Source organism: Diplotaxodon limnothrissa, linkage group LG15 (assembly GCF_057381915.1).
Source record: "Diplotaxodon limnothrissa isolate DT_005_m linkage group LG15, D_limnothrissa_male_GT1.1, whole genome shotgun sequence".
Taxonomy (NCBI): domain Eukaryota; kingdom Metazoa; phylum Chordata; class Actinopteri; order Cichliformes; family Cichlidae; genus Diplotaxodon; species Diplotaxodon limnothrissa.
Window position 1 is genome coordinate 24,902,247 of NC_140610.1, and position 12,111 is coordinate 24,914,357.

The 12,111-nt window shown below is 40.3% G+C and overlaps 1 protein-coding gene across 1 annotated transcript in view; it reads left to right on the forward strand.

Moving 5' to 3' along the window:
- col12a1b (collagen, type XII, alpha 1b) overlaps positions 1 to 12,111 on the forward strand; it is a 150,831-nt gene that overhangs the window by 18,748 nt on the left and 119,972 nt on the right. The window contains exons 11-12 of the mRNA XM_085372145.1: positions 456 to 734; positions 1,039 to 1,314. Coding sequence (XP_085228271.1) covers positions 456 to 734; positions 1,039 to 1,314 — 555 coding nt within the window. The remainder of the gene's footprint in view (positions 1 to 455; positions 735 to 1,038; positions 1,315 to 12,111) is intronic.

The window sequence follows — 12,111 nt, forward strand, 5'->3', positions numbered from 1 at the left end:
AGACTTTACATAAAATATTGGCTTACCTTCCAGGTCTGAAAACCTTAAACTTGCATTCTTCTCAATTACCAGCAGGGAGCAGCTCCTCTGGTTAAAGAAAGAAGTCAGATTATATAGAAGTTTAAGAAAATCCACCTCCCAGTGCGAGGATAGCCTCAGAATTGGGGTGATGTTACCAGCCTTAACCTCAAATGTTAAGGTTGAGGTTAAGGCTGGTAATGCGTGATTACAGTTTATTGATGATTTTACCATTCTCGTCTGAGTTTACATATAAAATAATTTTCTTTCAGAGAATAATCATCTTTTTTCTCAGAGCAATGTGCTGTATTGTTTTATTTTAATTATTTAACCATCTTCTTCTTCTCCTTAATTCGTAATGAAGACACTCTTTATGCCAAAAAAGGAACTAGCTGCTGAACCCTGTTAAGTAAAAAAAAATCTTCTTCCTCCTCCAGAACTGATCTCGCCAAAGGACCTGACCTTCTCAGAGATCGGCTCCAGAAGCTTTAGGACCTCATGGAAGACGGACGCCACCAATGTTGAGTCCTACCTGGTTCAGTTCAGGCCGGCAGATGACCCCGACGGGCATTTTGTGTCCATGTCTGTGCCCGGAGACTCCCTCACTGCCTTCCTGCCCTACCTCAACCCTTACATTCGCTACGAAGTCAACATCTACGCCCACTACGAGAAAGGGGAAAGCTTGCCTGTGACTGGCTATCAGACCACGCTAGAAGGTATTTATACTGTCATAAACAATTTATTTATGCTTTTCTTTTTCCACACTGCTAAGATATTTTGTTAATCAACATAAAGGTGTAGTACAGATATAAACCTGTTTTTAATACCAAGACCAAACTTGTGATAGAACAAATTAAGTGATTAAGTGTAATATTGAACTGGAAGGTGTATTGATTGATTCACAACGTTGGTTGCTGCAGGTTACCGCAGAACAATAGGCTCAGGTTTTGGACAGTGGCAGCATGAATGAGTAAAGATATGCAGTTAAAGCTGAGGGTGTCTGATTCACTTGTGTCACAGAACAAGGCCCAGTTAGCAACCTCAGAGTATCTGAAGAGACAACAGACAGCTTCAGAGTGTCATGGCTAGCAGCTCCCGGACCAGTCATTCGCTACCGACTCAACTATGAACCGGTTGACGATGAGAGCCGGAGGATGGAGACGACCACCACTGGCAGGGAGATAACCACCGTGCTCCACGAGCTTCGGCCTCAAACCACCTACCGCGTCACCGTCACTCCCGAATATCCGTCCGGCCCCGGAACGCCGCTACAGACTGTGGGCACTACCAAAGAAGGCAAGTGTGGTTATCGACATATGCAACAAAAACATAAAAAAGCATAAACTATCGTTAATAAAAAGTTAATGGACAATAACCTTTTTAATATCAGTTGTACACTTTTAGACTCTGCTGCATCAAAGGAAGAGTAGTTTGTAGCGGGTTTAAAAGCTGGGCACCAAAGAAAAAAGATCATTAGCCCCATTTAATATTGGGTGTATGTACCCACAGACTGCAGAGGTAAATTAGCTAAATCTGGTATATGGCATCTTTTTCCACTATGGGATGAACGTCATTGTATGTGCTTCCTAGTTAAAAACCAAATGAAAACAAATATGAACACAAGAAGAACCAGCAAATACTAAAAACTCTGTGGTAGCATTAAACTTCCTGTCTGCCTGAGCCAAAGCATCTTGGGAACTGTAGTGCCAAGGCTAAAGCTGAACAGGAAACGGTTCAGTTAGCTGAGCCTGATGCTGTGCCATAGATCTCCATGTAACAGTGTGAAAACTGAAAAAACAAACAAACAAAAAATAAAAAAGGCTTCACAGGGTTAACTATTAATGGGAAACAGATGTTCTTATAAATAAGAGCTACATGAGTGAAGCTTCAGTTGAAGGAAATCTTTGTTGTTTTCGGGACAAACTGAGCCCAGAAGTCCAAGTAGTTGGCTCAGTGGCTCATTGAGTCACCGGTTCTGATCCCTGGCAGGTGCCTGCAGACATGGAGTGATCATTTACTTGGTGCTAGGGGACTTTAAAAACTATGAAAATCTAATTGCACCTTTAAATCACAAAGGATTTGGGGATGATTAAAACTTAATGGGTCCAAGCTGTCGTTCCGGCTTAAAGAATGGGAATGAATCAGACTTTATTCTGATAGAATGAAGTGTCTCTTTAAAGTCATTGCGGTGCCCGGGAGTGTGGGAGTGTGCACATTTTTTGACCCCTGCGAGCTCTGCGAAGTTAGCGCAGCCTGCCTCCTGTTGAACTCCTCGTCAGATCTGTGCAGCCTTACAGGGAAAGGAATGAAAAACAGACATAAACTCAGAGATAGAAATGGACCATGGTGCACTCAGAGGCAATAAACAACAAAGACAGGAAGCAAACTGAAGATGTTTTTCTGAAGTTTTGTAGATTCGAGCACAGGCGGATTTACTGCTTTTAGAGAGGAATGATGAGCCTTCCAAAGATGCTTAAGATTATAATCTTTTATCCAAAACTGAAGACAGAGGCTGGAAATAAACAAATCATACTCCTTGGTGCCATGGAAACAGCTTTTCTTACCTTTCACCTCCTGTTCCTTTCAGCTCCTTCACATAGTGCAGCTGCGTGTCGTCTGAGTCGACTCTATTTTTGTTAGTTTTTTTGGAATTTGACAGTTTATAAAATGGGACAGGATTAATCCCAGCTTGCACCTCTTTGACATGAAACGCCCAGCTGGCCCTCAGATGGATTTATTCTCCCCCTCATTTGGCTTATAATATTGTTCCCATTAGAACATGACTTTACCTCAAAACTATAAATCGATGCAGAGCCTTGAGGTTTTGCATACATTCTTCCTTTTTTGTTAGCAGTTTGTCCCACCTCCCATAGCACACAGTTACATAGGAGTCAGTTAACTCTTTGTCCCAGTTTTCCTGACTGATATCAGGGGGAAAGTTTTTGCTTAAAAATACATCTACAGTAAGAAAAATGCACACGCAGGAAGCTCTGCCCATGACTCACGGTTTATTTTAACAGTTATTTTTCAAAGGGGAAATTTTGAATCATACTTCACTTCTAGAGTCTCTTTGACTAATTGACATGCTGGTAGCTGCCCAGTAAAAACAATTTTCTTCTGCGCTGCTCCAGTGGAGCAACTGGAGTTCGTGTCTTAGTCAAGTAGTCCTCCGGCTCAGAGAGTTTCCCATCCAGTTTTTTTCTCCTCCAGTCACATGATGCATGATTAATGGGCCACAACACATGCACCTTTTTCTCTGCTTGTTTGTCTCTTTCATCTGTTTCCATGAGAAAAGCTGTTTTTCTTTGTTTTTCAGATAAAAAAGCCCCCTCAAACACAGAGTGTAGACACTTTATTTTTGAATTAAACCACACAGGTAGCAACGAGAAGTCAGGCGGTAACGAAGTCTATGGGAAAATGTTCTCTGTTGATTTATGACCTCAGTAAATACTTTCCTTGTGAGTATATAGTCTCAATTACTAGTTTCAAGTCTCATTTAATAAAACACGATGTTCGTTTAGTAAATTATGGTCTCCATTAGAGTCAAAAAGGACTATAAAGCTGTGTGTGCTTTAGGGTTGGTCTGTCTGTAATTGACAGGTCTCTACCCCCAGATTTACCCCTCGTTTATTACACATAGTTTAAAAACACCAACACAGTGGCAGCAAAAATCCTCAGAGAGATTTCACCAGCCAATGGGAGACATCATGGTGCATGGAGGTAGAGTAACCATTAGAGATGAAAAATTGAGCATGTTCTATGTAATTAAAGCAATTGCCAGTGTGAGTGATGGATACCATGTGATAGGGTAAACACATTGATGGGTTAGCGGTGTAACTGGAGCCTGAATCGTTGGGGTATATAATGGCAGCATAAACTATCAGATGTCAGACACAAAGAGCAGTCTGTGGTGTATCATCAGCATTGTATTGCTTCTGCTGGTGGTTAGACTTGTGCAGGCAGCCATCAAGGTAAAAAAAAACCCCCATCAACTAAAACAGGCTAAAAAGCTCAGTAGACTTGATGCTAATTTCATGACTTATCATTTTACACAGACTTGGATCGTACATATCTGAAGCATTGATTATTTTAAGTTCCTTTGGCTAAAAAGCAAAACTTAATCTCTGTATGAAAAGTGACTTTCGGTGGTAAAACATCAGACTCACCTGACAAAATCTCCAATTTTCAGCTTAATTAGCATTTATTAATGCACATTTGTATTCCAGCTTATCTTCATTCTGGTCTGTATAGCTAACGTAGAGTCTTTAAAATAAACTGCATGGCTGTTTAAAGGTGCACACGATTTCTGTGTCAGCTTTTGCACACAGCCGCGATGTGCCGATCCCCTGAGATTAACCGATAATGTTTTTTTTATTACCGCCCAACAGCCACTGTTAATATTTGAGGTTTTCCGTAATTGCTGTGACTAAATGCTGGAAGAGAACCAGATCATAACAAGGACTCTTAAAACAAACATTTAATGGAAGTCTGTGTTTAACATGAGGCTCTTTTGCTCCAAAATATTGTAAATGATCTGATTTTCAATACCCGGCGAGGCTTGGAGGTCAGAATTATTGTTACTGGAGAGAAATAATAAACACTCAGAGCATGAGAGAGGGGAGAGGAGGAAGCCTTCCAGTTTTCATAGAGGGTTATTGTTAGTATTAAAAATTGCTTCTTTTACCTCTTGGGTATTATTTTTGTGACTTTACCCATAATTTCTGATATCACTTAGGTTAATTGTTAAGAATATGGTAAGTCAAAACAACCTTAAATCTTAATATAGGTAATGTTTTTGGCATTATTTGACAAAAAAAGTCATAATAAGCTTTCAGCATTGCATCACATTGGAGCGAAAGCGGGAGGTAAACCTCTGTACCTCCTCTGGAGTCAGATTTTAGTCTTTAGGGAATCTAGCCAGTGAAGGGAGAGTTTAGCTAATCACATGTATTTTATTTAGACTAGATCAGGTGGTTGCTCTGTTGTGTTATGAATACCACTAATGTTGGGTGAATTTGAGCATAGCATTAGTTCTGGAGTGTCATTAAGTAGAGCTGATCTCATTTAAAGCTCATTCCAGTTGTTTTGGCTGATGACTTATGAGACGCTTCAGTTCGATAAACCTGATATATCAGGGTGCACTATTTAAGCTGCTTAAGCTGCCGCTGCTGCAAGCTTCTTTGCAACCCAGAAGTGCTAAATAACGTGCTTCATATTTTTCATGTGTGCTCTGACCTTTGAGAGGGTCCTGCTTTCCATGTTTTCCATGTTTGAACTATAATATTCATAATATTCATCTTACGTGAAACCATACTATCAGAACAGCCTGCTTGTTTGAAGCACATGGATATGCCTGACTTAATTGGAGATTATGTATCGGAATTTAAGGAGCAGGACCACGCCTCAAAACATGCTCCTTCCGGTTCTCATCTATATAGGTTCCCTCAGTTCTGCAAGCTGCCAGGCCCGTGACCCGTTGCCGTTCCCTTCGAGGCCTTCCCCAAACCGCAGCTCAGTTCATGTCCAAGCATTCACCTTTACCTACTAAAACTCTCTCAAACCTAAAATGAGGACGTGGGCCCTAGTGAATCTGGTTTTAAGGGCATATGAGGTGTTCAAACCAAATGCAAAGTATAGATTTTACAAGCTACAGTGGCAGACAAGTCTATTTAAAGATGTGAACAGAGGAAATTTGAAAATATTTTGTCAAAAATCTGGTCTTAGGCTGTATTGCAAAAGACTATAAGACTGTGGAGTGATTAAATAGCATTTTATTATCACCATCATCATCATATAAAAAGGTTCTGCAAAAATGTGAATAGACTCAACACTGTGCTGGGCGACACGTATTTATTTATTTATTTTTATAAACTGCATCACTCTGTGTTGTGAAAACAGAATCACCAGCTGAAATTATTCCGCTAGCTTCTCCTGACGCTCCTGACACTTTTTCTTTTTTCCACTTTATGGAATATTTTTGTACTTTAACATTAGTTATGAAACCTGCCTGCACGCAGGTCTGCTTACACATTCTCAGTTTTTGCATGTTTGTGCATGTTTGTCGGCACATATACATTGGGGTTGCATGCAGATGGTCCTCTCAGAGACCTGCAAGCATGGTCATAATTTACGGACGAGTTTTACATCAGGCATACTCCTGTAGAGGCTTAACGCCATAGAAGTGAGCTACATCCTGGTGAACCACAGGTTTAAACACACGGCGTTTAACTGCAATGACCTCACTTTGATTACAGCTTGAAACATTTTTCCTAGAGGCAAAAATTCCCTCAATTCATACTCTGTGTGAGCCATTTAGTCAAGTTAGTTTATTAATATAGCAAATTTACACACATCAGCAAGCACCTGACATATCTTTCAAACCAATATAATAAATTCAAAACAGATAAAATACTTTGCAGGCACCGTGCACTGAAATTCAAATCCAATTTTTTTTATTGAGTCATAAAAAATGTTAGCATAAAACTTCTTCTTAAATTTTCTAAGCCTCTGATTGGCTGTCCCTGGCAAACAGAAGATTTTTTAAAGAATATGGGAGGAGCTTCTGTGCTTCTTTATGACATCATACAGAGTCAAGAGTAGAATAATAAGAGTAATTTGAGTCGTTTTAAATCTGATTTTTGGCTCATGGGTATCATTTGTTCATACACTGACATTATATTTCCAAACCTTGGGCATTTTTAACGTGAACGCCTACCTGTGGAGCAGAACATAAGACTGAACATTAGGAAAAGCTGAACATGTCCACTTTAAGCCATGTTTGGACTCTTGGAGTGGAGTAGCTGCTCTCCAAAGCACTTACAGTAACACAGCAGTGGACAGAGCAGCAGACAGCCAGAGTGAGAGGTGGAGATGAGGAGCAGCAAGACCGGACAGGAATGTAAGCCAGCTGAGAGCAAGGCTGGAAGGTTAGGAGGAGCAGGGGAGACTGACTCATGCCTGTCTCTCTGTCTGTCTTCACCATTTCTCTCCCATTCTGTCTAGCTCCACTCGTCTGTCTCTCTCCTTCTCAACCTTGCGTGTTATTCTCGCGCTGTTGCTCTCTCTCTTTCTTTCTCTGCACCTTGTGAGGGCTTGCCTGGAATTTAATAGTCTTGTCCAAAGGCTCCAGATGCCTCCCCAGTTGCTGTGCCATGCCTTTTTTCCGATGCTTCAGGTTGTTGGGTGCATACTGGCACAGTGTGATGTAGAGTCCAAACATTCCCTATGATATCTTTTCCTAAACATATTTCCTAGACCATGATGGAAAAAGTCATGAGGTCAAGTTAAGATGTAAATTGTAAGGGAGAGTTCAGCGCTCACAGAGTCCAACTGAGATTTTTAATAATGTGATACAGCGCTGCTTGATTCAGAAATAATGATTACATTTATTTTGAACTCACAGCTATTTAACAAGATAAGCTGAACTTTAAATCATCCTGACAAAGCTCGTATTATTTCACTCAGTTAGGAACACAGCCAAGGTCTTGGTCTGCTGGACTATGAGGTAAAAACATTTCTTCTTTCTAAGCGATGCATGACTTTGGTTATTTTCTTTGTATAGAAAGTATATCAGCACAAATCCTCTATTTATTTGTTCTTATTTCAGTACTTTAAACCCCAGATATCTTCCAATACAACCATAGACTCCATTTAAAAGCTATGTACCTATCCACTTGAGCTATAAATTAGAAAAAAATCATCAAAATGTGTGCATCACTCAACCATTTTTAGCCCGTTCGCATCAGTAAAACAGGTCAGGTGCTAATTGTGCATAAAAAGGAAGATTGTGTCTCTTTGAGGATGTAGTGCTGTGCGCACTAACTGTTAAGACATTAGTGTAAGTTCACTGTGTGGCCAGCATCTCTGCCTCTTTGTTACCACGTTTCCTTATTTTAGGCCTCAGTCACACAGGCCTAGTTACCCCCTGTGCCACCTGCAGCTGGAGGTTATATTCCCTTCCTGGTTTAGCGAGTGGTTATTGGAATATCCTCCCTGTGATTGCGTTGTTCAGTTCCAGTCATCTGTAATTCAGGTGGGAGATGTTGACTTATCTACAAACATATATATGTCCCCTGCAGGGGGTGATTACCAGGTGGTCACCGACATATCTCTAGGCTTGGGTGACTGGTGCTTCAGCGGTCGATTTCACCACAACCAGGGCATAAACACTATTACCTAGTGAGCTAATAAAAACAACTTTTTCCAACTGGTACAAGTGATACCGTATTTGCTCATATCTGCTGCCAGTGCTCAGCACTCCTTTAGCTGTTTATGGTGCTCAAAGCTCACAGCTGACTTCTCTCATGTTATTGGGCCTGAAGCTGAGGTTGTGTTTTTCATGTGTGAAAGCTTAAAGACACAGAGTGAACTTTAGTTTGTTCAGAAAACTGTCAGTAACTGTAGTGGTAATGCTCCAGACTCTCCCGGTTGTAGCCCACATCAGCAGCTGGCAGGAGGGTGATCATTACCTTTGCGTCCTGTGCACATGTAGGCTTAATGTTCTCAGATCAGCAGTGAGCCTTTACCCACATTAAAGCCACGTTAAAACTATAACTGTACAGTTAGAGCCCATGTTAGATTTCATCAGGACCTTGTTTTCTGCACTGGAGATTTACGTTTATGGATGCTAAAATGGAAAACTCGTCTCCAAGCCAGATTCAGCACAATGTTTTCTGTGATCCATCAAACCAAACTACTGCCTACTGTGTGAATGCTGAACAGAGGCTTTGTTTTCATTGTTTCGAACTTGTTCAAACACTCACACAGCAGATCTCGGGATAAAGTCTAAAGACGTTTGCGTAAGTGTGGCCCATCTCGCTCAGCTGTGTGACATAAGCCTGTCCACAGCTGATATTTAAAAGGAGCTGCAGCTGCTTTCTGCTTCACTCCTGCATTTGGAAGAACTCCAGCACGCTGACATTGACCAGGACTTCCTGATTGTGGAACTGGGGGAGTGTGATGCTGCTGTGGGATGGAAAACGTTTTTTAATATGAAGCGAACATGTCGCTTTTTTGTCAGATTGATGACTGTGCATATCCAGAGTTATATAATTCAATTTGAATGGTTTCCACAGAGCACTGAAAAAAAAGCTCCAAACTAGTAAAAACAAATGTCAGTAAAAGCTGCAAGAATGGGGATGATGAGGTGTGTTTAAAGAGATTTTCCAGACAGTTTTTGTTTTCTGCTTTTATGTTAATGACTTTTAAGGATGATCTTTTATATTTTCACAACTTGGACTTCCATAAACCTCTAAATTTCAGCCTCATAAGATCTAAAAATACATATATAGAGGTTTAATTCTCGTAATAAGTTCTTTTCTTTGGCAGTTGCATCAGCTTGGGACACTAAATGTGTCGTAACCTGTGAAAATGACCTCAGCTTTCAGCAGGGGACTTGTTTCTTTGCAGCTTTTGCGCCTCAGGTGAGATTAAGTTCTGGTCTAGTCTACCAGCGTGTTCTTTGTTCAGTGAGTTTGGCTGACAATTGCTATATAAGAGGGAACAAACATCTTTAGCTAAAGAAATTGAGGTGATAAAGTTTAAAAAGGGGGGAAAAAAACCTGCTGTGGTTTGCTGTGGTCACACTGGCTGCGAACAAAGTTTCCAGACATTAAAATTAATCAGTTGATCAGTTAAACTTTATTTGGATAGCACATTTCATGCAGATTAGTGCAGTCCTTCATAGATGAATGACCAGCTGATAGTAATTAGAAAAAAATATGCAGCAAGTATCAACTTGATAGAAATCAAAAAGACAAAGGCAAAGAAATAAATACAAAATTTTAAACTGCCTGTAAGTAAAATGAAAGTGTCTGGCACAGATAGAAAAGAGATCTGGTAAAATATACAAATAAAATAAATATTAAATAAAATAGTGCTAGATAATCTATATTACAAGAACCTACAAAAAACAGATGCATTCATTTTTAAGCATTTAAGTATTTTAACTGTAATTGAATTTTAATGATGATTTGGGTTCTGACTTATTTTCCTGTTTTATCAGATTCTATTAGACTTGTTGTACAGGAGACTGACACAGCCAAAAATAAAGACATAAATGTCACGTGTGAGAGTGTGGCAGACAGGATGAAGGACCCAAATGCAGCACTCACGAGAAACTAAGGCGTGAACTCAGGAAGGCAGCTTTAATGCTGTGCCAACAAACCCATATAATACAAACAGGAAAGGAAAAGAAAACCTAAAAACTAGAAGCTAAGAAAAAACTCAGAAGTAACCTGGGTACCAAGGAGCCCAGCAAAACATGCACAGCACACAGGGTAAACAGCAACAGCCATAGGAAAACACAGGGCTTAAATACACCAGGGGGTAACAAGGGGATGAGAAACAGGAGGGAGCCACAGCTGGGACTAATCTGACATAACAAGACGGGGAGAAAGCAAAACTGAAAACACAGGACACAGAAGACTGTCAATGTATAACAGGAAATACAAGACAGGCACAGAGACGCAGACTTGACAAGGAGACACGGCTGACAGGGAAGACAGAGCGAACATGGAGCACAGAGACAAAAGTAACTAAACATGAGATGTGGAGCATGGGAAGGCAAGGTAACACAAACCTAAGGACTAGAACTAAGAATATAACATAAGCAGAAAACAATAATGAGAATCAAAACCATAAAAACCAACAAATCCAAATATATAACTAATCAAAAACACACTAGTTCCCAGACAAACTACTGTGACAATAAATAAACATACAGATAAATTAATTTTGAAAAGGGGGAAATCAATAAATAGCAAATTAAATTAGATCCAGGATTTAACAGAGAGCCAATAAAGAAAACTAATATTGGAGAAATATGACCCCCCCTGTCAGTTACTCTCTTTGTGGTGTTTTGAATCAGCTTTATGTACACGCCATGTGACAGCATGGGCCCTTTAATGTGAACCCAGTCACGCGGAGTGGAAACTCAATTTCAGGGCAGTTCCTCTCTTATTCAGTGAGCTAGACAGACTTTTTCTCGTGATATGAAGCAGCACCAGCAACACCACCAGAGTGAAGTTTTTATCTCCACCTAGGCTGCCCTGATGAAACTGCAGTGACTCTGCACACTTTGCAGTGGAACATGTCAAATAGCCAACTTTATACAAGGCAGCGATCCCAGAGACTTTCCACTGTGACTGCAGGGAGTCCCAGACACAGCACAAAGAGGCCAGACCTGAGAGGACCTCAGACCCGCCTCAGTCACATGGCCTTCAGGTGCTATTTCTGTTCACGCTATGAGTGACGAAGGTGCTAGCCAAACTAGCCCCAAACTCTGAACTTCCCTGGAAAAAGCTGAAAGCAGCTTGAATTTGATTTGTAGATAGTTTATAGATAGACAGTGGTAGAAATCAGCAATACTGTCTTTAATTTCTGTGGTTTTATTCCGATTTACTTTGATGGACTGTGGAAAAAGATGTCTGAGAATGTCCAGATATTCCACACTCCATGTGACGGCTGTTATTTTCCAATTTTTTGAGCCAGAGCTCCTCCGGGAAGATAAAACAAATGGCAGCATTGGTAGCTTCCTGCTGATGGCAGAGGTGCAGTGCAGTGAAAATGGGGTGACTGAAGCTGAGCACCAGTGACAGTTAAAAATAAACTAAGAAGTACACGCTTGACAGTTTTTCCTGAATTCCATCGGCACATTTCACATTCTTGAAGATTCTCCAAAAGTGAACCTTCAAAACACAGAGGATTGAAAATTAAGCTTTGTAGTGACAGAAGAACCTTTTTCTTCTCAGAAATAAAAATTGATTGAAATAAGATGCAGACTGTCAAAATAAAAGCCTTAATTTGGGTCATCTGTACCTTGTACATCTTTCCCATGCTGCTGTGAGCACAGAACAATCTGCTGGTTCAATCTTGTTAAATTGTTTGTCCTGACATGCCTGAGAACTTGTTAGCGACTTAATTCACTAATAGAGCTTGTCTTTCTGTTTGGCCACATGTTTTGCACATTTAAAAAGACGATAAAAATTATATTTCCGCCATCATTTTGGCTCTCAATAACATCCAGGCTCCCTTTTAATTTGAGTTATTTCTCATGTTTTCTAATTATTTTGAGTTTGCATAAATATTTGTTGA